The following is a 26,570-nucleotide window of genomic DNA, read 5'->3' as shown; positions in this document are numbered from 1 at the left end:
TTTTCTTGAAGGTTTCAATATCGTATCGGTTCGGAAATACCATTGCTGGAAGATGTGATTCCATAATGTGGTTGTGCGGGGCAAAAAGTTTCTAGAAAACCGTACTGTGGAAGACCGCCATTCATCCAGATGATCAGGATGGTATTTCAGTTTCTGGCGGGTGGTACGGTGTTGAAACTCAGCAGCTGGTATTAATCCGAACAATTCCTCAGAACACTCCTCGTGATATATGCGGTAGAAAATGCACAGAGATGCAATATCTCGCCGCAAAGCCAATAGGTCGAGTCTGTCACATAGACGTTGATTACCAATGATTCTGGCTGCTCGGTTCTGAATGCGGTCAAATGGAAGTAGCTGGTATTGTGGTGCTCCCGCCAAGAGATGAGAAGCGTATTCCATATGCGGCCGGATCTGCGCCTTATATAATTAAATTTATTTATATTAATTGGTGCATGGTGCCTGGAGGCCGAATTTTTAATTTATTATCTGTATCTCCGCCAAGAAATATTATGCAGAGCACTATTAACTCTCGATAGACATCTCTTACAATTTCTTTGGTCAATTCATTTCTGTAATACTCTAAAAGTTCATCAATTTTAGAATCGTTTAGGCGTAATAGCGTTTCATTGTGGCTTTGTATCTTCTCTACATTGATATTTTTCCAATTTGGTCGAAAATTTTTGAATAAAAGAATATCGGGATTTAGTCGGTATACGTGCCTTTTCCCAATAAATAATACATTCACGAATAGTAAGATTTGCACTTTCATTGACACTTAAATTGACTTTGCGAATATTATAAAATAAAACCGCCAGCACTTGTCCATTAGAAGGAAGTTTAGAACCTGTAATTTGATGTTTTACATCCCCGACCAAAAATATTTCTTTTTTAGAACTGCGTAACTCCACAGACATGTTGACACAACGAAAACAATGCGTTCACTAATAAAAACAAACACGATGTAACAAGCACATTCACACTTACATAGCGCCGCCGCGCGCCGTACTATGCAAGTTCTGAAAAGTTTCGATGCAAGTCGGCACGGGTTACCGTGATTCAATTTATGCGAAATTTTATTTATAAGTGTTTTGACATCATTTAAACAAAATTAGAGGGTATGCATTGAAAAAATAAAACTTTAATTTTTCTGGGACACCCTAATGTACATATATTACATGTATTTTCTAAAACAGTACACTATGACTTAAGTACTTAGTTATATGAATGTACTATTTAATGTATAGATGCTTAAACTTAAAATGTATATTACAGCGTTGTCTCCAGAATGTACGTGTTAACATGTGTATGTAAATAAATGACTTATTACATATATAGTAGGAATAGATAACAATAAACTGATGCAATTATTATAAAAAGTATTTTAACAGTCGAATTAAATAAATTATTTAATTTAAAAATAAAATAATACCAAAATTACTGGGCAGAGCGCGAAGCGCGGAGCGATCTTAGAGATCACTCCTTGTAACAATACCCTTTAGAAACGGATTGACCGATCGAGATCAGAACTTCATAGAAGGTCGACCATCGTTTACCTTTCAAAAAATCGGTCAAGTTCGAGTTTTTAAGAATAAACGCGCTCCGCTAAACATGTGTCCTGGTGTGGAAACAACACACCGGTAACAAACCTACTTTAAACTGACCATTGTAACGTTGTTTAAATATAACAATAGAAAGATATATAGTATATTAATAGATATAACAGATAAGATCAGAAATGAATTTAATGACATAGTCACTTATATAAAGCAGTAAAGTAATGCTTGTAGTTGTGGAAAGTTATAGTTGTTGTAGACAAACATTGTCAAATTTGCAACATTACTATGTATTATGATTTGTAAGTACCATAGTTCTTATTTATATAAAGGTAGCCAGTCCAATCGCACTGTTGTTTAATTCTCCGTATAGTTTTGAATTTTAGAAACGTTTTTCTCATATTTTAGCTTCGATTTGTTTTCTCTCCACATCTTTCTAATTTCACTCTGTTCAGTCGGTGTGTAATCTTTAATTGTTTTTATGAGACCCTCTTCTTTCTTTTTCTTATATCTTTCCCTTTCTTGCTTTCTTCTCTCTTCTATTGCTAGTTGGTCCATTTTTGCTCGAGAGCGACGCATGCTAAGTGTTCGTTGTTCACGCTTGCGCTGCTTTCTTTGTTCTTCTGAAAGGCACATTTTAGGTATTCGCCGTATGAATAAAGTAACTGGAACAAACATACAGTATAATGAGTAACTAATTCATATCTAGAAAAATTTCTTATGACTACAACTAATAACAATTTCGCCAAAGTCATAGCTTCCCACAGTTATATATTATGAATCTATATTAGGAAATTTAAAACAAATTTAAGACTGTCCGCAATTATCGCACCTTTTACACGTAGTGTCTTCATTTCGCGTATATATAAAAAGAAATATTAACTATACAATTAAAAATAAGTGATATTCTATTAGTTTGGTTACTAGGTATTTTTAAACTGAGGTAAAAAGAAACTACAATCACTGAAAGAGACAAACACATAAATATTTATTTACGTATGCAATAAATTAAAGACTTGAACATTGACATACATGCTTATATAATTAGATTCATAACAATTCCAGATTCCAGGACAAAAATACTATAAAGTTGTTTATATGATTATCATGAGAAAAATGAATTATGAAAATATCGCGTCTAATCTTTTTCAATACTTTAACGTATTATTAAAGGAGTAAGGGAATACGACCCGTATTTCTAATGTAATAGGACCTCACGTTGAAAATTTTTTATGAGTTTTACAATAGATAATAAATAGTTTTATAATTAGAATAACAATTTCTCCGTTGCTACGTAAAGATTACATATGTACTATTAATTAATTAATAGATATTTAATTTCAATTCTATTGATATATTGCTATATACTAGTATCTCTAATATACAATAGACAAGAAAGTTTGAATTACGATTTTTTTAACGATTTACATGATTTTTTTCAAGGTGTACAAAAGTTTAATAGGAGCACACAATAAAAGATAAACACACAGAAAAACAGATACACCAACACACACCACACACACACCAATAGAAGAACAGCCTAAAAACAATTGATCGCAAATGCTGTTGAAATAAACAACGTTTTAGCTATTTGTTAACACAATCGCAAACAATAATCGAAGATCACATATTTAATTTATCTATTCGAAATTAGCCATCAGGTTACACGACGGCGAGACATTAAATTTAAAATCGTTACTTCTTAACATATTAAAACCGAACTTCTTCTTCTGTCTGTTATCTGGTAAAAGATGCGTGTGGATGTTCTTCACGTAGACTACTTTGTCCATAACAGTGTGGAGAAGAGCCCTGCACCCCACGCTGTGGTGGGTGGAACACCGCCAAAACTCCTTAAATTTCGCCTTACAATTCGTTTTACTAAATCGATAACCCTCTACTTCAATCAACCGGTTACCTCGTATGGATGTCACGTAACTATATTTTGGCACTGTAATATAAAATCATTATTCTTATTAACAGTATAAAATATTAAATTCATTAATATTACAATTATTAAACTAGTACTTCTGTACGAGTATTATTAACTGTAATTTATCATGCTATATTCTACTGATCTAAATAAATAAGCACTACTTTAAATCGAATATATCTTATAAATAATTTTTATTAATGGTACTAATAGTAATAAAATACAATTTTCATAAGTTTAATATTTATTCAAAATGATTATCTTCTTTCAATTAATAAAGTAAATAATTAATTATTATAAACATAAATTAAACCGACTAGTAATCATTTGAAATAAAATAACGCTTGTTATTTTGAATATATGAACATAATATATCTATAAGATTACTTTTTTTTATTATTTCAGTGCTATATGTTTACTTGTAATCAACTTTATAAGTTATAAGTCTACTCCTAAATTACAAAACCGACCGATACTAGTCTTATTTTTTATTTATTAGATTATACATTATAAATATAAATTATGATTATGGTTATGGTAACATTAACATGTATGTAACTTATATCTAAATTGCTTCAGATCTTTGTGAGCGATTGATGGACGATGCTTATGACCAACAGTCGACAAAGTACGCTGAAAATTCTGATTACTGTAATATAGGGTATATAAGATATAATTAGGTGGCGGGTACTTTTAAGGCAATATGTGAGATGGGAGCCAGTCCGGAATATACGCTTGACGGATAAGCTTGGTTTTATTACACCTCATACATACGGATACGAACATTACAGTGGACGACGAGGATTCTTAATTTTTATTATAATTTACAAGTATAAATAATAGTGTATAAAAAGTTGAGTGAAAAAAAAAAAGAAAAAATAACTACAATGTCGATCGGAAGAGTAAGCGAGTTCGATATTAGAACTGGGGCGTGGTCGTCATATATAGAAAGACTTGAGATGTATTTTACGGCCAACAGTGTAAAAAACGATCTCAAACTACCAACATTAATAGCAGTCATAGGGGATGAAGCTTACGAACTCCTGGTGAATTTAGCTAGTCCAAGGAAACCGTCGGAATTGGAATACGAAGTTGCGGTCAACCTACTGCGCGATCACCTACAACCGGCACCGTCGGCATTAGCAGAGAGATTTCGATTCAGGCAGAGAAGACAAGCAGCAGATGAGAACATCGCAAGTTACGTGGCGGAATTGAAAAAGTTAACACGTCATTGCAAACTAGGGGATAACCTAAATGAGAACCTTCGAGATCAGTTCGTGTGTGGGCTGAAGAGCGACATCATTCGACAGCGGCTTTTTGCAGAGGATGAAGAACTAAATTTCGCCCACGCGGTCAAAATTGCAACCTCTTTAGAGGCAGCGGAGCGGAACGCGGCGGCGGTGGATATCGCGGACGCGGCGAGCGGCGGGGAAACGATCGCGGGGACGGGGGGAATACACTCCCTAGTGGCCACGAACGAGCGACGGCAAGCGGCGGAGACACGGAGCGGGCGCGGGGCGCGCGGATACCGTATTCGTGGCACGGGCGCTGTCTGGAGTGGAGCGCGCGGCGCGCGCGCCACTATCACGCCTCGGGGAAGAAATGCGGCACGGGCAGACAGCGGAAAAAGGCGCGACTGCATTGGATGCGGTGCGGACGACCACAATTATGAAAACTGTCGCTTTCGAGAATACGTTTGCAGTAAGTGCCACCGCACCGGTCACTTGCGACGGGTGTGTCCGAGGCAGAGCACACAAAACCAGCGATATGGCTATGCGGCCTTGCACTATGGAGATACAGCGGAGGAGGGCTGGGAAACGACCGATTCGATGCAGGAGGACTTGCATCATTTATGTCTAAACGACTACAAGGCTGTGAGTATACCGATATCTATTGAAGATAAAATTGTAAATATGGAAATCGATACCGGTACCGCGGTGTCTTGTATTAGTGGGGAAACATATAGACAGTATTTTGATTATATTAAAATAAAACCGAGTAATATTGGATTAAATTTTTACGATGGCTCATCCGTTAAGCCTTTAGGTATAATAGAAGTAAATGTATTTTATAATAATAAAAAAAAAATATTGGAATTATTTGTTATCGAAGGAGCTTCAATCTCATTATTAGGTAGGCAATGGCTGACAGAGTTGGGCATAGTGATACCTAAATTCACTAATTGTAATAAAATAAGTAACGAGCACCTTCGATTAGATCATGAGTTTAAAAAACTGTTTAACAGATATGAGAAGCTGTTCAGTGGCGGACTGGGGCGGTACACGGGCGGCAAGGCTACGTTGAGGGTGCGCGATGGCGTGGCGCCGGTGTTCCATCGCGCGCGACCGTTGCCGTACGCGCTGCGCGAGCGGGTCGATGCAGAGCTCGACGCGATGCTGCGCGACGGTGTCATCGAGCCCGTCGACTGCTCCGACTGGGCCTCGCCATTGGTGCCGGTAAATAAATCGGATGGTTCTTTGAGAATATGCGCTGATTATAAAGCAACCGTAAATCCTGTGTTACTTGTAGATCGTTATCCTTTACCAAGAATAGAGGATTTAATTGTTCGATTAAGCGGATCCCAATTTTATTCAAAAATTGATTTATCGCAGGCGTATAACCAGATCGAGCTGGATGAGACCAAAATGTATACAGTTATAAACACACATCGCGGGTTATACCGGTATAATAGGTTAGTATATGGGTTAGCGTCGAGCGCAGGCATTTTTCAACGCATTATGTGTAGTTTACTGAGTGATATTCCCAACGTCGAGATATTCTTAGACGATGTTCTCATAGGTGGTAGGAATAGAGCTGAGCACCTACAGGCAGTGGAGGCAGTTTTTAGTAGATTAGATAAATATGGTTTTAAATTAAAAACGAGTAAATGTGTTTTTTAGTGAAAGAAGTAAGTTATTTAGGATTTGTATTGAGCAAGGACGGAATAAAAACGGACCCGGATAAAATCCAGGCTATCACAAAAATACCACGCCCAGAGTGTGTGACCGAATTACGTTCCTTTTTAGGATTAATTAATTTTTACGCCAAATTTGTAAGGAATATGAGTTCTAGATTGGTACCTTTATACGATTTATTAAAAAAACATAAATCGTGGTATTGGTCGAGGGAATGTGAACGAGCCTTTATAGAAGTAAAGAATTTATTAGTTAGCGCTGAGGTATTAGCGCACTACGACCCGAAGCGACCGCTAGTAGTCACATGCGATGCGAGCGCGAGGGGCGTGGGGGCCGTACTCTCACAACCGAGGGAGGACGGACGCGGCGAGCGACCGATAGCTTACGCTTCGCGTACACTGAATGACGCGGAGAAGAATTACTCACAGATCCATAGGGAAGCCTTAGCTATTATATTTTCTGTTAATAAATTTCATCAATATTTGTACGGCCGACATTTCGTATTGCGTACCGACCATAAGCCTTTGGTATCGATTTTTGGGCCACATACGGGAATACCGACTATGGTAGCCAGCCGTATGCAACGGTGGGCGATAATTTTATCTGCCTACACATTTGATATAGAATACGTACGCACAGACGAGAACGGGGCGGACGGCTTGTCACGGTTGCCAATATCAGCTAGTAAACCAATGACTCGAATGACGCCCGAGCAAACATATTTACATTTTGTGCAGCAAGCTCTGCTATTAGATTACAATGAAATTAAAAATCAAACCTCTAGGGACCCCATACTATCAAAAATATTAAGTTATATACGAGACGGCTGGCCAATAGATTGCGCGATGACGAATTTGAAACCTTATTATAATCGTAAAAATGAATTATACGAGGAATTAGGTTGCGTTATGTGGGGGCATAGACTGGTGGTGCCAGATTCTTGTAAAGAGAAAATATTATTAATGATTCATGAACCCCACATGGGGATTGTCAAATCCAAGTCCTTAGCCCGCAGCTATGTGTGGTGGGCGGGCCTGGATGAAGCGGTGGAACGAATATGTAAACAGTGCGAGGTATGCGCTGCGAATGCAGACGCGCCACCGAGACAAGTACCTCGCATGTGGCCGTGGCCTAATAAGCCGTGGTCCAGACTGCACCTAGATTTCATGGGCCCTATGTTAGGGCAAACATATTTAGTGGTAGTAGATGCAACATCTAAATGGATGGAAATAATTAGGGTATCGAGCACGGCGGCAACGGGAGTAATAGATAAAGTTAGTGAACTATTTAGTAGGTTCGGACTGCCTAAACAAATTGTCACGGATAATGGACCACCCTTTACAAGCTCAGAATTTAAAAATTTTACTAGTAGTCAGGGGATTGAACATATTTTTACGGCTCCATACCACCCGGCCTCAAATGGATTAGCCGAAAACGCAGTTAAAACATTAAAAAAAGTAATTAAAAAGGCGGTTGTAGAGAAACAAAACATAAATAAAGCACTTTGGACGTATTTGTTATACTATAGAAATACCGAACATTCGACAACCGGGGAATGCCCAGCGGTTATACTATTAGGCCGTCGACTACGCACTAGATTAGATGTTATAAAACCAGACAGGGAGAGTAAAGTTTACAAAGCTCAGCAGAAACAAAGAGAATCAATTAAGGGGACAAGTAGAAAGATGCAGGTAGACGATGAGGTATGGTATAGGCAATTCATGAGGGGTGAGAAGTGGGCCCCGGGTCAAGTTATCGATCGTTTAGGTCCGAACAATTACAAAGTAAGGAACCGAGAAGGTGATGTGATTCATAGACATATGGATCAATTAAAAAAGAGATCCTCTAGAATTTCCCTATCATCTTACCCGTTGAAGGAAATAGATAAAAGAATCAGTGCAAATTCTAACTCAGAACCACCGATGACAGATCGGTCACCGGGCGGGATTCAGCCGGAACAGGCGGCGGCGGAACGGTCAGATTTAACGCCGATAAACGTGGAAACGGTAGAAATGGATGAAACAGAAATTCCGAAGTCACCGGAGTATCTGGACGCCTGTCCAGATATGGTATTGCCTAGTACGAATGCACCACCGCCGCCCCGAGTCCGCCCAAAGAGATTATGTAGAATTAAGAATCTAGATAGTATTAAGTTTTAGTATAAGTAACCTTGTCAAATTATAATTGTTAATTAAGTAGTATAAGTTAGAGTAAGTGTTAATTGGTGTGGAAGAGTGTAATATAGGGTATATAAGATATAATTAGGTGGCGGGTACTTTTAAGGCAATATGTGAGATGGGAGCCAGTCCGGAATATACGCTTGACGGATAAGCTTGGTTTTATTACACCTCATACATACGGATACGAACATTACAATTACCATCAGATTTTATTTTTTTGGTGGTGGGAGATGATTGTGAACATTCTTAACGACGATTACTTGATTATCTATAGTACACAATAATGCTCTACACCCATTACTATGATGAGTAGAACATCTCCAGCTCTCTTTGCTCGTACCGGGTGCATATCTCTTTCTCTTAGTAAAACGGTAACCTTCGATAACAATCAAAACGTTACCTCTTAGAGATTTCACAAATTTGTAACTTGGAACTGAAATAAATAAAAGTATTGTTAGATTACTGAACACGTGACCGAATTAGTATATCATTGATTGATCAAATATGTGAGGTTAGAATACTACTAGTCTACTACAGCAGTAGTAGACTAGTAGTATACTAACTATAGTAATACTAATACATACTACATATCTACTTAGGTGGGCTAGCGCCATCGGGGTTGCGAAAGCCTGTATTTATTACGGATAAACGTACTTGGTAACATGTTTTACCAAATACGCGAGCAGTATTTCCCATAACCCTAATAAAAAGTGAAGAGAAGGAACACCTTGGAGTTTTTAGCCAGTAAAAGTCCGGTAGTACCTACCTCACCCAGGCCGGGCGGGAATCCATGAAGATTTTCACCATGTTAAAAGAAAAGTATATCGAGGTCTACATACATATAAATTATGTGTGAGTTAAATCCTCATAAAGACCCGCTCGCCCCAACGCCTAAAATCTTATCCAACTTAATTTGTTGAGTCTCTTTGATTACCGCAACTTCCCTTGTATCATGTTTTAGAATCCTTATTTTTACACCCGCCAATAGCCCAAACCCCTAAAAAAAAGGCGCCTCCATTTTCTATAATTTTATTATAATATTCCATCCTAAAAAAAAGCCGCTTGGCGGCTGGAATAGATATGGCAGACCGCGCAACTATGTACTTTTATACAAATCAAAACTCATTTATTCATATAGGACATTTTAGCCGATTCTGAATGTCAATTTTTTTTTAATATTACTTTCCCTTCTGTCCATATATTCCATTTACATTACCGTCAGCTTTGTCTAAAAAAAATTTATTGTAGAATCGAGTAATTGTACTGACATAATACGGTACCTTTCCGACATTATTCCATTGAATCTAAACACAACACAAAAATCGTGTACATACAACAGATTCAATAACAATGTTTTTTTAATTAAATTACCATTGGGCAAGCAGTCGTTTATATAATACACATATATAATAGTACTAAAATTTATTGGAATAATAGACACTTGTATTCTATGATACATATATCATAGAATACAAGTTAAATATCATGTAGTGGCTAGTTAAAGTGGATTGCCCCAAAATTGCTTTTAAATTCTGATCTGTATGAGAAACATCATTATTATGGTAATTAATTAAATATTAGGCATTTTTTTATATTATTCAGAATATGGAATTATATTATTTTCTTAGAATACTATACGGTTTAAATAAAATATCACGAACTAACTGATTAAAGTTCATTGCACCTATTTAATTAAAATTCGATTCTCTATGAGAAATAGCATAATTATGGTCATTCATTAAGTATATTAGGCAAGTGTTTACATTAGATACATTATTTTAGTAGAATATGGATTTATATTGCTGTCTTAGAATACTGTTTAAATAAAATATCGCAAACTGACTAATTAAAGTTTATTGCACCTATTTAATTCAAATTCGATTCTCTATGAGAAATAATATGATTATAGTCATTCATTAAGTATATTAGGAAATTGTTTACATTAGGTACATTATTTTAGTAGAATATGGAATTATGTTATATTCTTTGAATACGGTTTGAATAAAATATCAAGAACTGACTAATTAAACTTGATTGCAACAATTTAATTAAAATTCGATTCTCTATGAGAAATAGCATGATTATGGCAATTCTTTACATATACTAGGCAATTGTTTACAGTTAGTGCTATAGCTCTGCAGCCTCTATTGTTGTGAGTGGAACATCTCCAGCGATCTTGAGATATGCCCATCTTTTCCGCTGCTTGATAATTCCTTTTGCAAAACCTATAACCTCCAACCGATAGAATTAACTTTCCCTTTTTACTTTGAATAAAGTGATACGGAGTTGTATCTGAAACAAAGGTAAACATTTATTCTAGTGCGAATATGTATAATGAAAACAATACCACATGTGTATTGTTTTGATGTGGAAGCCAAGGTTGCTATTTTTTTTATTTCAGAAGCAAATAATTATATAAAAAAATATATACCTACAACTTAAAAGTTTCTGACTGTAAAATAAAGAAAGACACTATATACAGAAATATTAACAAAATAAAATAATGAAAAAATATATTAATATTTGTCAAATCATTTCGTCAACTAGACAACGAGTTGATAATCTTCAAACGCCTCGACAGATATTTACAAATTATATCTAAAGATATCTACATACAACAAATATATCTATATATATAAATAAATTGACAGTATACATTAAATTGGAGTATCTATTTGTAATATTGAAATAACCGTTTTTTACTACATGCATATGAATGTAAATACGGTACATACAACAAAATAATATTTTTTACAATTTTTGTCCGTCTGTCTGTCGGCCTGTTTGTTCCGGCTAATCTCTGAAATGGCTGGATCGGTTTTACCGAATATTGAACTAGCTTCTCGCCCCGGCTTCGCCCGGGTGTACATGTGTTATATATATAAACCTTCCTTTAGAATCACTCTATCTATTAAAAAACTCTATCTATTCAAAATCCGTTGCGTAGTTTTAAAGATTTAAGCATACATAGGGACAGACAGCGACAGCGATTTTGTTTTATACTACATATGTAATAATGATAATAATGAAAAAGGATATACAGAACTTTAATGACCATGGATAATTAATAGATGTAATAGGACGTAAAAATAAGTAAGTTTTATAGTATATTCAAATTTATTTACTACAGTTTTAAAATTCCAAACAACATAATTATAACATTAAATATATTCGCAAATACTATCATTTATTTGTGCTTATCTTAAAAAAAAAAAGCTGATTTATCCATCAAACGTGGATTAAGGCATGTACTATTAAATATTTCCCATACTAATGTATCTTTAGTAGCAACATAAAATTATTGAATTAGTGACAACCCTCAAATGGCCGTCGGATTTCGTAATTTTTAGTTACAACACTATTAATAAAATAATTTGTTTAATGACTGTGTTTTATAGAAATGGGAATGATTTCATCATTAATGGTATATATTAGGGCCTTGCACGCTTTCCTATGGTGCATTGAACATCGCCATCTCACTTTGTTTATGAACTTTTTGTGCATAGAGTATCGATAACCGTCAATGAGCAACATTGGGTATCCCTTGGCAGACATGACAGTTTCATATTTGATTTCTGAAAAAGATAATTAATTCATTAATATGACTGTTACTAAACAATGTTCTAAAGCTATTTGAGTAGTTTATAATTGTATTATATATTTATTATATAATACAATAGTAAACTGCTACCATAGCTACATCGAAGTATAGAGGTTTGGTACACCATCTTACATCACGCAGATATTTTTTTGTATCGACAAACAGTTTTATACATTTGTATGATTGTTTTATACATAGTTTTATACATCTATGCTTACTTAATGGATTTATATTATTATATTTAATTCCGTTACCATTAGTATGTGTGAGACCACAAATGTTCAGTGCGGAAACCTTACTATAGCTACTGGAAATAAACCTTCCCCATTAGTGATCCAATTCCGACTGTTATTGGATTTACACCCATATTGGGACACGTGTTTCGCCAGAAATGAGGCACAATCAGTCAATGAATAGAGTTTGGACCTAGCGACCAGACTACGACTAGCCGAACAGTCAACTAGGTTAGCAGTAATGTCACAATTAAATAACGAGATATAAATAATAATGTACATAATTACTATGTCGTTCGGTAAATAAAAAAACATTATTCTTCAAATGCAATATAAAAAATAAAAGTCTATTTTTTCTTAATTCAATATTAATATCTGACTTTTAATTTGCTATTTCATAATTATATTTTGTATATAAAATTATAGTAATACCCTATAGCAATAACATTTTCGAATAATATCTAATTATTACCAAGTAAATATCACGATTAAATAACGAACTTAAATAAATAACAAACTACATAATAATTAGGAACTTTTGGTGATCATTTTTATCAATTATTTGTAATTTTTTACCATTTACATTTTCCATTCTTATTTTTTTACCATTTATATTGAATTATTCAGTTGATGCGAGACAGCAAGGTGTGTCTGTACCAATTAGATGACTTAGCTTGATACTTTTTCACGTATTTTTTATTTTACTACACGCATCCATACCCTGATGATACAGCTATTGGATGCATCGAGCTTTTATATCGAGTTCCTTTTTTTTTGTTTTGAACTATAAATCCATCTGAGGCAGATACTACGCTCCGTTTGAAACATTTGGAAAGTGTATTGAGGCGCTAAAATACGAAACAATATGTATGTGTAAACAATGTAATGAAAAAATATATATTTTTCACTTCCGTTTTTAAGTTACATAAAGAGCAAGAAGATTTCAATAAAGTAATATTACTGATATTGCAACTACTTCAGTTTTTAAATGGTACTATGTACTCGTAGTATTAACTAGGTAGGCACTAACTTAGTATGTAATACTACAAAGTACTACTAATATATTCTTTGAAAATAACTAAACGCTCAGGAGTTGACAGAGACCTACATATTTATATTAAAACAAAAAAAATATAACACGTAACATTTTTATTTATAACTTTCAATACTTATTTTTAATAAAACAAGTTGACGTAGTCTATGAAGAAATATACTTATCATATAAATTCTTATTTATATAAGGCACTAATGTATAATTTTAATTAATTGAAATAGCTTACTGTCGAATGATACTCAACTTGATGGAAAGCGGCAACCGCCGCCTATATACGTGAACAATCATCACGTTACAATGGAAAATATAGTAATACAAAAAACAAACATTTTTACACATTTGTATGATTGTTTGTACTAATACGTAATATTATTTATGTATTAGTACTATAGATATTAAAGGAATTCCATCTGTTGTTTATTACTCGTAGTACATCTATACTTACTTAATGGATTTTTATTATTATATTTAATTCCGCTACCCATACTAATGTATGTGAGACCACAAATTTTCAGTGCGGAAACCTGATCATCGCTACTGGAAATATTATAACCTTCCTCAATAGTGATAATTCCGACCGTTATTGGATTTACATTTACACCCATATTGCAACACGTGTTTCGCCTATAAACAAATCGTCAACAGGTAATGAATAGAGTTTGGACCTAGCGACTAGCGACAGACTACAACTAGCAATTAAATAACGAGACATAAATAATAATCTACATAATAATTGTGAAGTTTGGTAAAAATTATTAAAAAAATTACCGCCGCCTATATACATGAACAAACCAAAATAATACAAAAAACTTGACTAAAATATCCTACATGAATAAATGATTTTTTATTCATGTAAGACTTTTAGCCAGGAACACTCGTAATATCCTTCATCCTTTACTATTCTGGAGGACATATATATTATAATATTTGTATTATGTAATATTAGTATAATATTTGTATATAATACTCTATCTTCAAATCAAAACAGAGTTTACAAAGCAAGCGGATTAGTGGTAGAGATAGAAGTATCCTTGCAGATTTCTTACAAAATTTATCTTGGATAAATAAATGTTAGAATAAATTATAAATTTTGTTTGTCTGACTAGTGGGTGTGTTTGTTATAACTATATACAATTATATCGTTTACAGTATATAATTTGGCTGTGCATCTGTATTTAGTGCGATTAGAACACGTCCATCTTTGTTTAGTTATTGATAACTGGCGTCTGTTATCTTTCATATAAGTGAATGTATATCCATTGAAACACACCATCTTGTTGCCTCTATTTGATATGATAAACTCTGCCTTAACTGTAAATAAAATATTAATTATCTATATTTCTATATATTCATCACCATCTGCTTCTTCCTTATCCCATTTATTTGGGGTCGGCGCAATATGTTTTTCGCTTCCATTCATCCCTGCTCGCAGTCATCGCGTTATTTACTTCCTTTCTTACCATTTCTATACATTGTAAAACAGAATACCCCACCGTATCCGCATGGAAAACGTTATGAATGAACAATTACTTACTGTTAGACGTTTTTTAAGTATCAATAAATTATATTCTATTCAAAATAAAAATAAAATATTAGCCAAGAATTTACTTTTGGTGAATGAGAACAAAATTTTTTTTAATATTGTATATTTATTAATAATACTTACTTAATTACATCTTATAATATATAACAACATAACATTACGACGCCCTCTCACGATACCTCCTGAATCCCATATTTATTTCTTCTCATGATTATGTGTATTGTAAATACCTACAATCTTGTTATCAACAATTTGAATACACGCTCGGCAGTACTTGTTCTGCGTACAGCTCCACCGTTTGCTGCGTTTGTAATTCCCAGACTTGAAATAAAATGTGTGGTTACCTATTTTTATATTGGTTTTGCCCTTTTTCGTCTTTATTAATGTAACTGAAAAATATATAATACATATTAATGATCACTGTTGTTTACAATTTACATACAGCAATATACATTATGATAATAATAAATAGTGCTGCACATCTCATATAGCACCTAGTATATCTAGTCAAAAAAGAAGTAAAGTTCAGTACTGTACACATAGACTAATCTCTGCTTAGACTAGAGAACTGATGGACGTACTTAACACTTCGTCATTTTCAGAATTCGTAAAAAAGTTGGATGTGTTAACTCGTACCGTATGTACGAACTTCGAATCGTCTTGCTTTGACTCACACTGCGAATTCTTAATAGTTATATTTTGATGGATGATAATGCCTCTTTAATGCCTCAATCTATTTTTTTACACATATATTACATATATTACACATACAGTCTCGTGTTCATATTGCCTCAAATATTAGGATCGTGTCTAAACCCTTCAAAGCTATTCATAAATAAGGGGGTAACTTGGTCGTATACTAACGTATTCAAGTGATTATAAGGGGAGAAGGGGCTTGTCAATAATGTGAACTATTGACCTCATAGTTAGCAAAACCATCGCGATAAATTCCTGATGAATTTATTACGACGGGCTGACTGCCTGGCCTCATCACCTTATCATCATTCCCTGGTACCAACGATATCGCACCATTCCGTTATCATTCATTTTAACAAAAAATTGAATATCAAAATTTATAATAAATTTATGCATATACTAGGTAAAAATCATATACTTTTGTGCTTTTATAATATACAGGTTTAATAAAAGGAAATGTATGTCTTACGGTATTTAATATATAACTATATCGTAATCAATATTTTATTTGTTCCCAATATACGTATAAGAGAAGAATAAATTTATATTAAATGTAGCGTTTTAAAAATATTTCTGTACACTATATATTTGTATATAAGAAAACATTATATAAAATTGTCTACCATCCATATTTTTTAATATCAATTAAACAATTTGCTGAGAAACACTGAACTTCTGTTAATATTTTACACTTTACACTTTGTTTAAAATTAAGTACTAAATATAGTATTCACATAACGATACAAGTTCAATAATAAACGGTGGCGATATTCTGGGACCTTTAGGTCCCACTGCTCGTAATTTCCTTTGAGAATTACGTGCACTTCCCTCGTTTAACAGATCAGCTTAGCCAACCAAGGAGTAAATGCCAAAATATCTAACAATATGGAACATTCAGCAGTTGCAATATTAAGTAATACATTTACAAGTGTCACTGATACACTTATCGATTTGTATACGTAGTAAAATATGTATTAATGTATAGCGTACATTAATACATATTTTAGTGTACACAGTCACACATATTATTTTTTTGTAAACTTAAGCTACCATTTACATTAAGCTGAGTGTACAAATACGATAGAATATTCTAGAAATTTAGTGATGTTGGTGCAATCCTTTTACGTTGACAACCTCTTCGTTTAAAGTATGGAGGGACGCGTTGCAATGTTTGTTGGCTGCACACGCCCATCTTACGGTGTTGTTGAGATACCTATGGTGTCTGTACCGATGTCCTTTATAAATGATCATGGGCTTCCCGAATCTTGTATATGAGTATACAACTGGAAGAAAAATAAGATATTAATCTATACTGAATATAAATGTCAAAGTGTGTCTGTGTTTGCTTACTACCTTTTGTTTACAACTAAGGCGCTGATCAGATTCTTAATTCCATCACGAACTAAATGGTTATCTACTGTTTATCATCAGACTAGCCGTCTGCTTGTTTTCCATTATCTTGGTACAAAATAGTAATAATAACCCTGGACACTTCACAAAAAGGAGCACAATACATTTTTTTTTAATACATACAGAATATACATAGGAAACACCCAGAACTATATAATCATACTCATGAATACAAATGTATGTATCCTGCGAGGAATAGCACCCGCGACCATCGGAAGAAAGGGATGTGCAAAACCTCTAGACCACCAAGAAATGATGGAACTCATGTGTAGGTACTCCCAATTACTAAAATAACAGTACAACATTAAGTAAGTATTTATGTTTCTTAATATTTAAGTAGATATAATAACAATAATATTATGTAAATAAACATAGTAAAATATCTGCAGTATACATACATTTATTCAACATTTAGACTTAAGAATACAGTAATATTAAATTACTAATAAATTTTCATTTTAATTAATATTCAAAAATTTGTCTGTTTATTTCTAATAAATAAATTAAACAAAAACGACATACCTACTCGTATATTACCTGCACTATTATTATACTTTTAAAGACGATTTATTTAATCGGGATCACAGTATCACACCCTGACTTGATAACATTTTTATTGACGATTTTTACGGTGGGATTACATTATCCTGATTTGGTAACAAAAATATACGAAAATCGTACACTTTTTAAACAAAAAAAAAATTTTTGAACATTAGTCCACACTGTTTTATACTTTTTTCACAGTTTTACAATTGTATACATTATATAAACGAAATATTTATCATGATAATATTATTTAAGAGCTCTCAATATTTTGATACTGTTACAAAAGTTCTAGTCATGGAACAAGCCATAATAAACATTTATTACATAATAATTCAAATTCAATATAACTATATTCATGTAGGTCTATTACGCACTGTTATGATATGTCAAATCTACCGTTCGTTCGGAATTATTTCGAGATAAGAAGAATTAACAAGAAACTCAGCTCATGTTCATTTTAAAACAAAATTGTATATGTTTATATGAATCTGTATTATTCTAAACATATACAATTGCAGGAGAATAGAGTAACTACCTGCACATGCTATTACAATTTTGTCAAAAGCAAATAGTATAGTGTTTGTAACGTGAACAGATCAGCCCCCGCATGCTGCACCTGTTCACGAGTATGACGGATGAGCCAGCCATCATTGCACTCAACCATACTAGAGGGAGCACATTGACCCGGCCTACCACGCCGCCACAAGTTTGAACTCTATACCGAGCATGACTGTTTCAAGTGATTTCAATACGTCATTTATAGTATTCGGTAAATACCACGTTTATATAATGTATACATTCAGTCCACAATTAACTAAGATATCAATACAACATACACACTACACAGCCATCGAACATAAAACTTCTTTGGTTAAAGAATCACAGTTCCTATAATAAATAATTACAACGGTGTAAAGACAAGAAAATAATTTTACAGCGTCCTTGCACTGAAATGCTCTTCAGTGATTATGATGATTGTTCATTTTGATGATCTCATTGCTGAGAGTCATTATACCGGCTCGGCAGCCTTTGAACACGTGTGTTGAACAAACCCAACGTTTCTTGACCCCATCCGATTTCCTTTGACAGAACGTGTAATCTGCCACCTTCATCATCGTCCGTCCAGTTTTTGATGATACATAATATTCACAATATACTATAACAAATTAAATATTATTATTATTTCTATTAAAACATATCATTCGGTAATTTGAAATTATTAATTTGACAATATATAATATCAAAAATATAGTATATCAAATATATATATAATATACCAAAATCTCAAAGAAATCTCTCATAAAGTAATTGAATAAATGTATCAAATTTATTTGTATTTCTATTTAATATTTCAGTCTTTAATTCCAACTAAAGATAATTTTTCTATTTTGTCTTTTGAATTGCAATGTGGCCCTACTAATAATAACAGTGTCGGATTAAATAACAAAAATGTAAAATCGACTTTAGGGCTTTAATTTAAAAATCCATTTTATTTGATTTAGACAATATAAACAGTATGTGAATTACCGGAAATAAAAGCTAAACGAACATCTTTCCAATCGTTAGATTACCGAAGGCATCATTAGATAACATTTGACGACCTCGGTGGCCTAGCGGTTTAGCACTCCGATTTATTGCCGATGATCGCGGGTTCGATTTCTCGCACCGTACAAACATTTCATGAGTATGTTTGTTTGAATCGGTCTGGGTATTTTCTATTCTATAATATGTATTCTATATATTTACAGAAAAAAGTCTAAGTATTTATATCAGTTGTCTAGTACCCATACCATAATCTCCGCTTACCTTGAGACTAACTAAAGTTATGTAAATTGTCCAGGGGTATTATTATTATTAGATAGGAATTTTAGAGAATGACAATTAGAAAATGTAAAAAATTTTTAATCAAAAACATTAATGAGTGTGTTCATTTTTAACATTAATAATTTCATCGAGATATGTGTGGACGGCGGCGCGACAGCCACGGCTAGCGTGCGTCGAGCAAACCCACTTCGTTTTATCTCCATTTGTAGATTTCTTAAAGAATGTAAAACCGCCAATACATAGCAATGGTTTCCCTTTCCGCGACCTTACCAAACTATACTCTGTAAAAGAAAATATATCATCAGAGAACAAAAAAAAATTAACCAGACATTAACCAACTTTGAGAGACTGATGACCAGTGGTTGGTAGTACTTTTATATAATACTAACAAAGTATAATTGCGCTGCATGCCGTCGGCCCCAGTCAGATCAGCAAAAGTGTAACAAAATTTATAAACTGCGTTTCACTCCTAATCTGACGTACACCGATAGCGCAACCGCTGTGTTGAAAGGAGATCAAAATGTAAGACCACATAAAAAAACTCTGTAAAAGATTAAAAAATAAATAAATAACATCCCTTATCTTATCTTATCCCAAATTGTACAATGCTTACATTATAGTTACTGAACAATTTATAGAAACAAATAAATATATTTAATTTTGCAAATAGATTTACAATTGAAATTTGTATGTATAACTAAAATAGCTAACACAAGAATAGAAATATACGCAATCAAGAACTGAATCCGTGACTATCGTTTTTTGTAAATAAATTTGCAATTCAAATTTGTATGTAACAACAAAGACTAAAATGGTATTACGCAAAAATTTACCTCGTGACTTTCAGACAGTAAATCATCATATTTATTTCTTACCTTTTTAATATATATGGTAAATAATATACACCTGTTAATTTCTTATATTTTATTATAAATATTGGGTTATATCTTATAGAATTAGAAAAAATATGTCTTAGTTAAATATAAATACTGTATTTATCACTTTTTATTACTTAATTACTAAAGTAATCAATTTTTATACAAGTTGATATAATATGAGATCAAAATGATTGTACTCTTTTAAAATAAAATAATAGATTCAAAATCCACTAAACAATTTTTAATATTTCGCAAATGTTCAGGTTCATATTTCACACCAATTTATTCATACTTTGGTATTATAAAATTACTATGGTATATTAAGAACGTTTCTACAGAACATCTCAAAATTTTAGAGATAAGCCTATGAAACTGTATGTTGTTAGAAAATTAACAAAATTATATTATCGATATTTCAAAAACTATTGTGATATTTAAAACAATATTCACAAAATTTTAGAGACCAATTTTCTTTACATACAACTTAATATTCGTAATATTATATAAAATTTCATTAGAATGTTAACAATATTGCAATTAAAATTATACGGGTGTTCAGGCAATGAAAGTACGGACTTCGTTCATTACCGACTACATTACATTACGATTTCGACGACAAGTTGTAGAAATCGTAATGTTTTGAAAGAATTTTTTCATTTTTTTATACATGTCCATGTAAAATAAAATGTAAAAAGTTAATAAAACTCAGTTTGAAATATAATAGTTTAACAAGAAAACTCAAACATACAATACCGTATGTAGAAGTAATCGTAGATTTCTCTCGATTACATTATTTAATATCTTACGATTATTATCAGATAATGACTTGGTGACTATAGAACCACCTCGGTAGTTATACCATTCTAAACATAGAATTTTCGAAAATCGGTCCACAATTGACGAAGATATTCTCTTGAATATCAACAGATATTGAACCTCCTTCTTTTTTGAAATTGGTTTTAATAGAATATCTAATTTTATAACCTACATAGAAACTGCGCAACCATGTAATCAATTTATTACGAACCATCCATTTTTTTTCTGATGTCCACTTTGTTTCTAGGAAGTAAAGTACTTTTGGTTTCATGAGTATTTTACTTGGCATGCAGATCGGTCCTCAATAGATCCATATAATCCTTTATAACTCATATTCTTGGGTATTCCTTAACTTTCCAATTTGTATATATATCCAGAATACATAAATTCAATGTTAGTGGTTATGAACATTCCTAATTTTGGTGATATTAATATTAATAGTATGGGCATAAGCTCGACATCCTTTCCCAGAATGCGTAGAACAGACCCATCTAATTTTATTGCCAAGTGTACTCGCCTTGCAGAACGTGTATATACCTGTTTTGAGTAATAATGTTCCTCTTTGAGATTTCGTAAAGGTAAATGCTAAAAAATAGAAACATATTATAATAATACAATAATATAATAAACAGTTTAAATACATGCATAAGTTTTAGTTTGTAACATGTCAACACTGCCGCTCTCTTTTCAATGTAAATACACATACTTCATAGCGATTTAATTGTTTTATTACCAAAGACCTTATGTACAGTCGGCTAACGAATATTACAATTTTATACATGATCCGGCTCGAAGGACCACGTATAAAATTTTTCAAGAGTGAGCAATTTTACAAACTAAAAATTACCTAAATGATATATTGGTGTTTACAATTTCTTGCAAACTAATATTACAAATGTAAAGACATGCATATTTGCTTGTTTGGTAGTTACTTTTTCTCGATTAAACGGTTAAACGGATCTTAATGAAATTTGATATGAAGGTAAAATATATAATCCCACAACGACATAAATCCTCAGTATGTATACCACACATAACATAAATAGTATAATTTCAATATTTAAAATACAAATTGAAGTTTAAATAAATTGTAATAATATTTGTAATTTGTAAAAACAACAATTTAGTTAATTTCATATATATTATTTATTAAAAAATATTTACATTTTACTTTATCAGAAATATTTCCTTCCTATAATATAATAATATCATTGATAGCATATATCAATGATATTATTATATTATAGCTCAGTGAGTGTGAGTATTCTTAATCTTTATAATTGTATTATATACGGTATGAACAATAGCATAGCAGCCTTTACAAGAGTGAGTTGAACAGACCCATCTCGTTTTTGCACCCCGTGTGGACTGCTTGCAAAACCTATATCCGCCCACACATAACAAAGTTGTACCTTTTTTTGAAGTCATAAATGTGAATTCTGCAAAATATAACACATTGTCTAAATATAAAAAATGGAATATTGCAATAAAATTCAACAATTGAGCATGCCATAAGTTACATAATTCATAAGTAAATTCAGATCATCTATAAATCTTAATACAAATGATAAAATTGTACTAAAATATAAAATAATCATTTAGTAAATAATAATTAAAATTATTTTTATAATTCATGGTTATCAAGCCACTAATAATAATGTTTGTATATTAGTCTTCATCTAATTTCATAAAAAACACCCACATAAATACAAACAATCATATTCATGAATACAAATCTTTGCATCATGCGACGAATCAAACCCGCGACCATGGGATATACTATACAGCGGTGTACTAAGCCGTAGGACCATCGAAACTCTATATATTGTATACTTCATCTAAATATATTTCATATAAAACACACACAACAATACAAGCAATGACATTCATGAATACAAATCTTTGCATCGTGTGCGGAATCAAACCCGCCACCATCGTATGTAAGGCGGTGTACTAAACCGCTAGACAACAGGGGCAGTATACATTTTAAACTTTAATTGTGATTGTGTTCATTACGAACACTAACAATATCCTCATTAATCATGTGTATAACTACACGGCAGCCAATAGCCGAGTGTTTTGAACAAACCCATCTTGATCTCACTCCGAGCGACAGCTGCTTATAAAACCGGTGATTTCCGTGATGTATCATTGGATTCCCTCTCTTCGATCTCGTAAATTGATATTCTGAAAGACGTAATATAATTACTAACTATTATTAACTAACCAAATGTCATAATTAAAATATTACTAAATGTAAATAGGCTGATTTAATCTTATTGTGTATTTATATTTGATCCTAATAAACTAGTTGGTGGTTTGTACTCACACGTTTCGACTTAAAAATGTAAACTTACAACGATTATTTAAAAGAGCAATATACAAGTTTCTTGCTTAATGTTCTTGTGATGAGGTAGTTGTTCAAATGTGCTTTAATTAAATTAAGTTTATTTGAATAAAGGATTCGCACTCTGTCTCGTGACTCCATCAGACTATCGCATTAGAATAGAATAGAATATAACTATTCTATTGCGATATTCTGTTGGAGTCACGAGCTGATAGATATGCAAAACGAATACATCTGCGGTAGTTTTACTGCCCTCAATAACAGAAAATCTTACCGAACGCCATCTCAGATGGTATGGTCATGTAATACGAAGAGACCAGGAATTTGCGGTCAAAAAAGATTTACAAATGCCCGAACGTAAAAGAGATGCATTTAGGGAGCACGAAAAATCTCATTGCTAGGTAAAAATTGCCCGACGTGACAATCCAGGACAGATTGTCCTGGCCCCGCAAAATTAGGAGAGCCGACCACATACAAAAAAGAACATTGCAAAGAAGAACCAAAGGTTAGTTGTTAATCTTCTTCTTCTTAGACTGTGAAAAGATGTCTGCGTATATACCTCAGTCTCACCTATGTCATCCGTCATGTAGCTTGCTTTGTAAGCTATTCTTCTGTTGCAGGTTGCAGGCAGTGATAAGATATGACATCTTAATTCTCTGTAATAGTAAGGCATGAGTGGTATCACGGCTATCGCACGATGACGTGATGTTCTTAGTTCATTTATATAAGCGATGATTGCACCTTCAGATGGACCGTCAGTTTGTTGGTCATTCCAATTACATTAAAAAAGCGGTGTATTTATTAAGGTCTATCGATTACTCACTATATCGGCATGCATCATAAATTCGAATCTGGGATACATCAAATTATATTTGTAACTAGCTGACTCGCGATCTCCGTTCCGCCTCAAAATTAAATATATCAAAGGTTTTTTAAAGTTTAGTTACGCAATAAATTTCTGAACGCAACCTGTTTGTCAGGTATCAGCAGTTTGTATGGGAAAATAAAAATGTTGTTTTTACTATTCTATATGCAATTTCTTTATATGTTATCATCTTTTAAACCTTCCTTGGACTTTGACGAATATTTCAAGACTAAAATTAGCCAAATCGGTTCAGCCGTTCTCGAGTTTTAGCAAGACTAACGAACAGCAAATCATTTTTATATATAAGGATGGGATTTCTGGTGTGGGCAACAACGATAATAATGTGAATACTGCTTTATATTAGGTGAGGATTACTATAGGATAGAGTGCCTCCTTTATTTCCCTTATTATTATTAGTCAATCCACGAGTTGCTCAGAACTTACCACTAGTTAATTAGATACAAATGCAAAATCAGCAAATACGTTCTATTTATTTTATCTGCACTATAGATAAATAAATAATTAAAATTTATTTTCATAATTTATTGATAATAAGTCACATTTCCAAAATATCGTCATTTCCAAAAATGTACTTTAGAATAGAATAGAATAGAAAATCATTTATTCAAATAAACTTACAGTGATACAGATAGTGATAATGCAGCGCTATATTCAAGCGCTTCATTACTATACTTGGTTAGACCTCTGAAACTGTTAGTTAGGCCAATATGCAAAATAACACAACATTGTTTGTATGTTTTATTTTTATTACATACCCACATATAGATTGAAACCTACATATACAATACGTAATAAAACAAATGAAACAATCCAAAATTACTCAAATCTCAAGTCATGGGTCATGATATTAATTACACATATACATTACACAATTTTTATACATTCATATGATTTATTAACAAAGTAAAGTAAAGTATATCTGACGTACTTGTTAATGAGGTGTCAGAGTTTCAGTTAGTCATTCCTTTTGCAGAACATAATGTTGTCTAAAACTTAACAACAATCCTATCCTATCCAATCCTAAATGAAGGACGAAAATCAGTGTCAAAAATAGTTCAATTTCTAATTATTGCTTTATGGCTGATATTAAAATGTGTGTGATTATTATTAACTTTAGTAATGATGTTGTTATTTGTGTGAATTACAGCGTGACAACCTTTGGAGGCGTGCGTCGAACAAATCCACCTTGTCTTCGGACCACGTACTGATTGGATGTTGAATGTATACCCAGCTAGTCGTAATAACGGTTTCCCTCTTTGAGACACGGTCAAAGTGAATGCTGAAAAACGGACAACAATGAAACTTTATAACGCTAAATCATGTGTTGATTCGTAGACAGATAGAAAAGTAGAATAAATTTATTTTTAACTATCCTCCCCACGTAACTTCGTCTGCATCACACTTACATAACATGTATCATTATATTTAGCTTAATTTACATATCTTTTTAAATTATAGCCTATGTATTCTGATGAATAAACTATATTACTGTAAAGTTTCATAACAATCGTTCAGTAGTTTTTGCATGAAACAGTAACAAACAGCCATCGATACTCACTAACTTTCGCGTTTATAATATAAACAAACTGTACCCGCGATTCGTCCGCGTGGAATTTAATTTAATTTATCTAGTCTAAGTTACACCATATTTCATCAGCTACCTGCAAAAAAATGCCGTCAAAATCTGACTAGCCATTTCAGAGATTAGCCGGAACAAACAGACAGACAGACAGAGAGACAACAATTGGAAAAATTATAATTTGGTGTATGTGCATATTTATATTCATATGCATGTAGTAAAAAACAGTTATTTCAATATTACAAACAGACAGTCCAATTTTATTTATATGTATAGATGTATACCATAGATCAGATTTTTCACAAACTTTCCGGTGCTGATTCCTGAACGTTTGTTGATTTCGATTTTGTTGAACGTTTGATTGGTTTCAAGAAAAAGATTTATAAATTTGTCAAATAATTATTCAAAGGTCAGGATCCAATCTTCTCTGCGATCTGATGAATCCATTGATGATGTTCATTCACTGAACATCTCCATCAGAAGCAAGACATAAGAATAACGATCAGGGCCGTAATAAAAAACGAATAAAGTTATTAATATATTTTTTATTTGTTTCCAAATTGAAATAAGCATTACATC

The 26,570-nt window shown here is 32.9% G+C and overlaps 2 protein-coding genes across 3 annotated transcripts in view; one reads left to right on the top strand and one right to left on the bottom strand.

The window, feature by feature from the left end:
- LOC131847853 (zinc finger and BTB domain-containing protein 34-like) overlaps nucleotides 1-26,570 on the bottom strand; it is a 603,887-nt gene that overhangs the window by 320,467 nt on the left and 256,850 nt on the right. The window lies entirely within an intron of this gene.
- On the top strand, nucleotides 4,337-6,129 carry LOC131847859 (uncharacterized). Its single transcript, XM_059197542.1, has 2 exons — nucleotides 4,337-5,357; nucleotides 5,729-6,129. Exons 1-2 carry the CDS (start codon nucleotides 4,371-4,373, stop codon nucleotides 5,732-5,734), a joined length of 993 nt encoding a protein of 330 aa, XP_059053525.1. The 5' UTR covers nucleotides 4,337-4,370; the 3' UTR covers nucleotides 5,735-6,129.

This window comes from Achroia grisella, unplaced genomic scaffold (assembly GCF_030625045.1).
Source record: "Achroia grisella isolate CSIRO2021 unplaced genomic scaffold, CSIRO_AGI_Agris_v1 utg544, whole genome shotgun sequence".
NCBI classification, from domain to species: domain Eukaryota; kingdom Metazoa; phylum Arthropoda; class Insecta; order Lepidoptera; family Pyralidae; genus Achroia; species Achroia grisella.
Note: the sequence above shows the minus strand (reverse complement) of the source record. Positions and strands in the feature narration are given on the sequence as shown.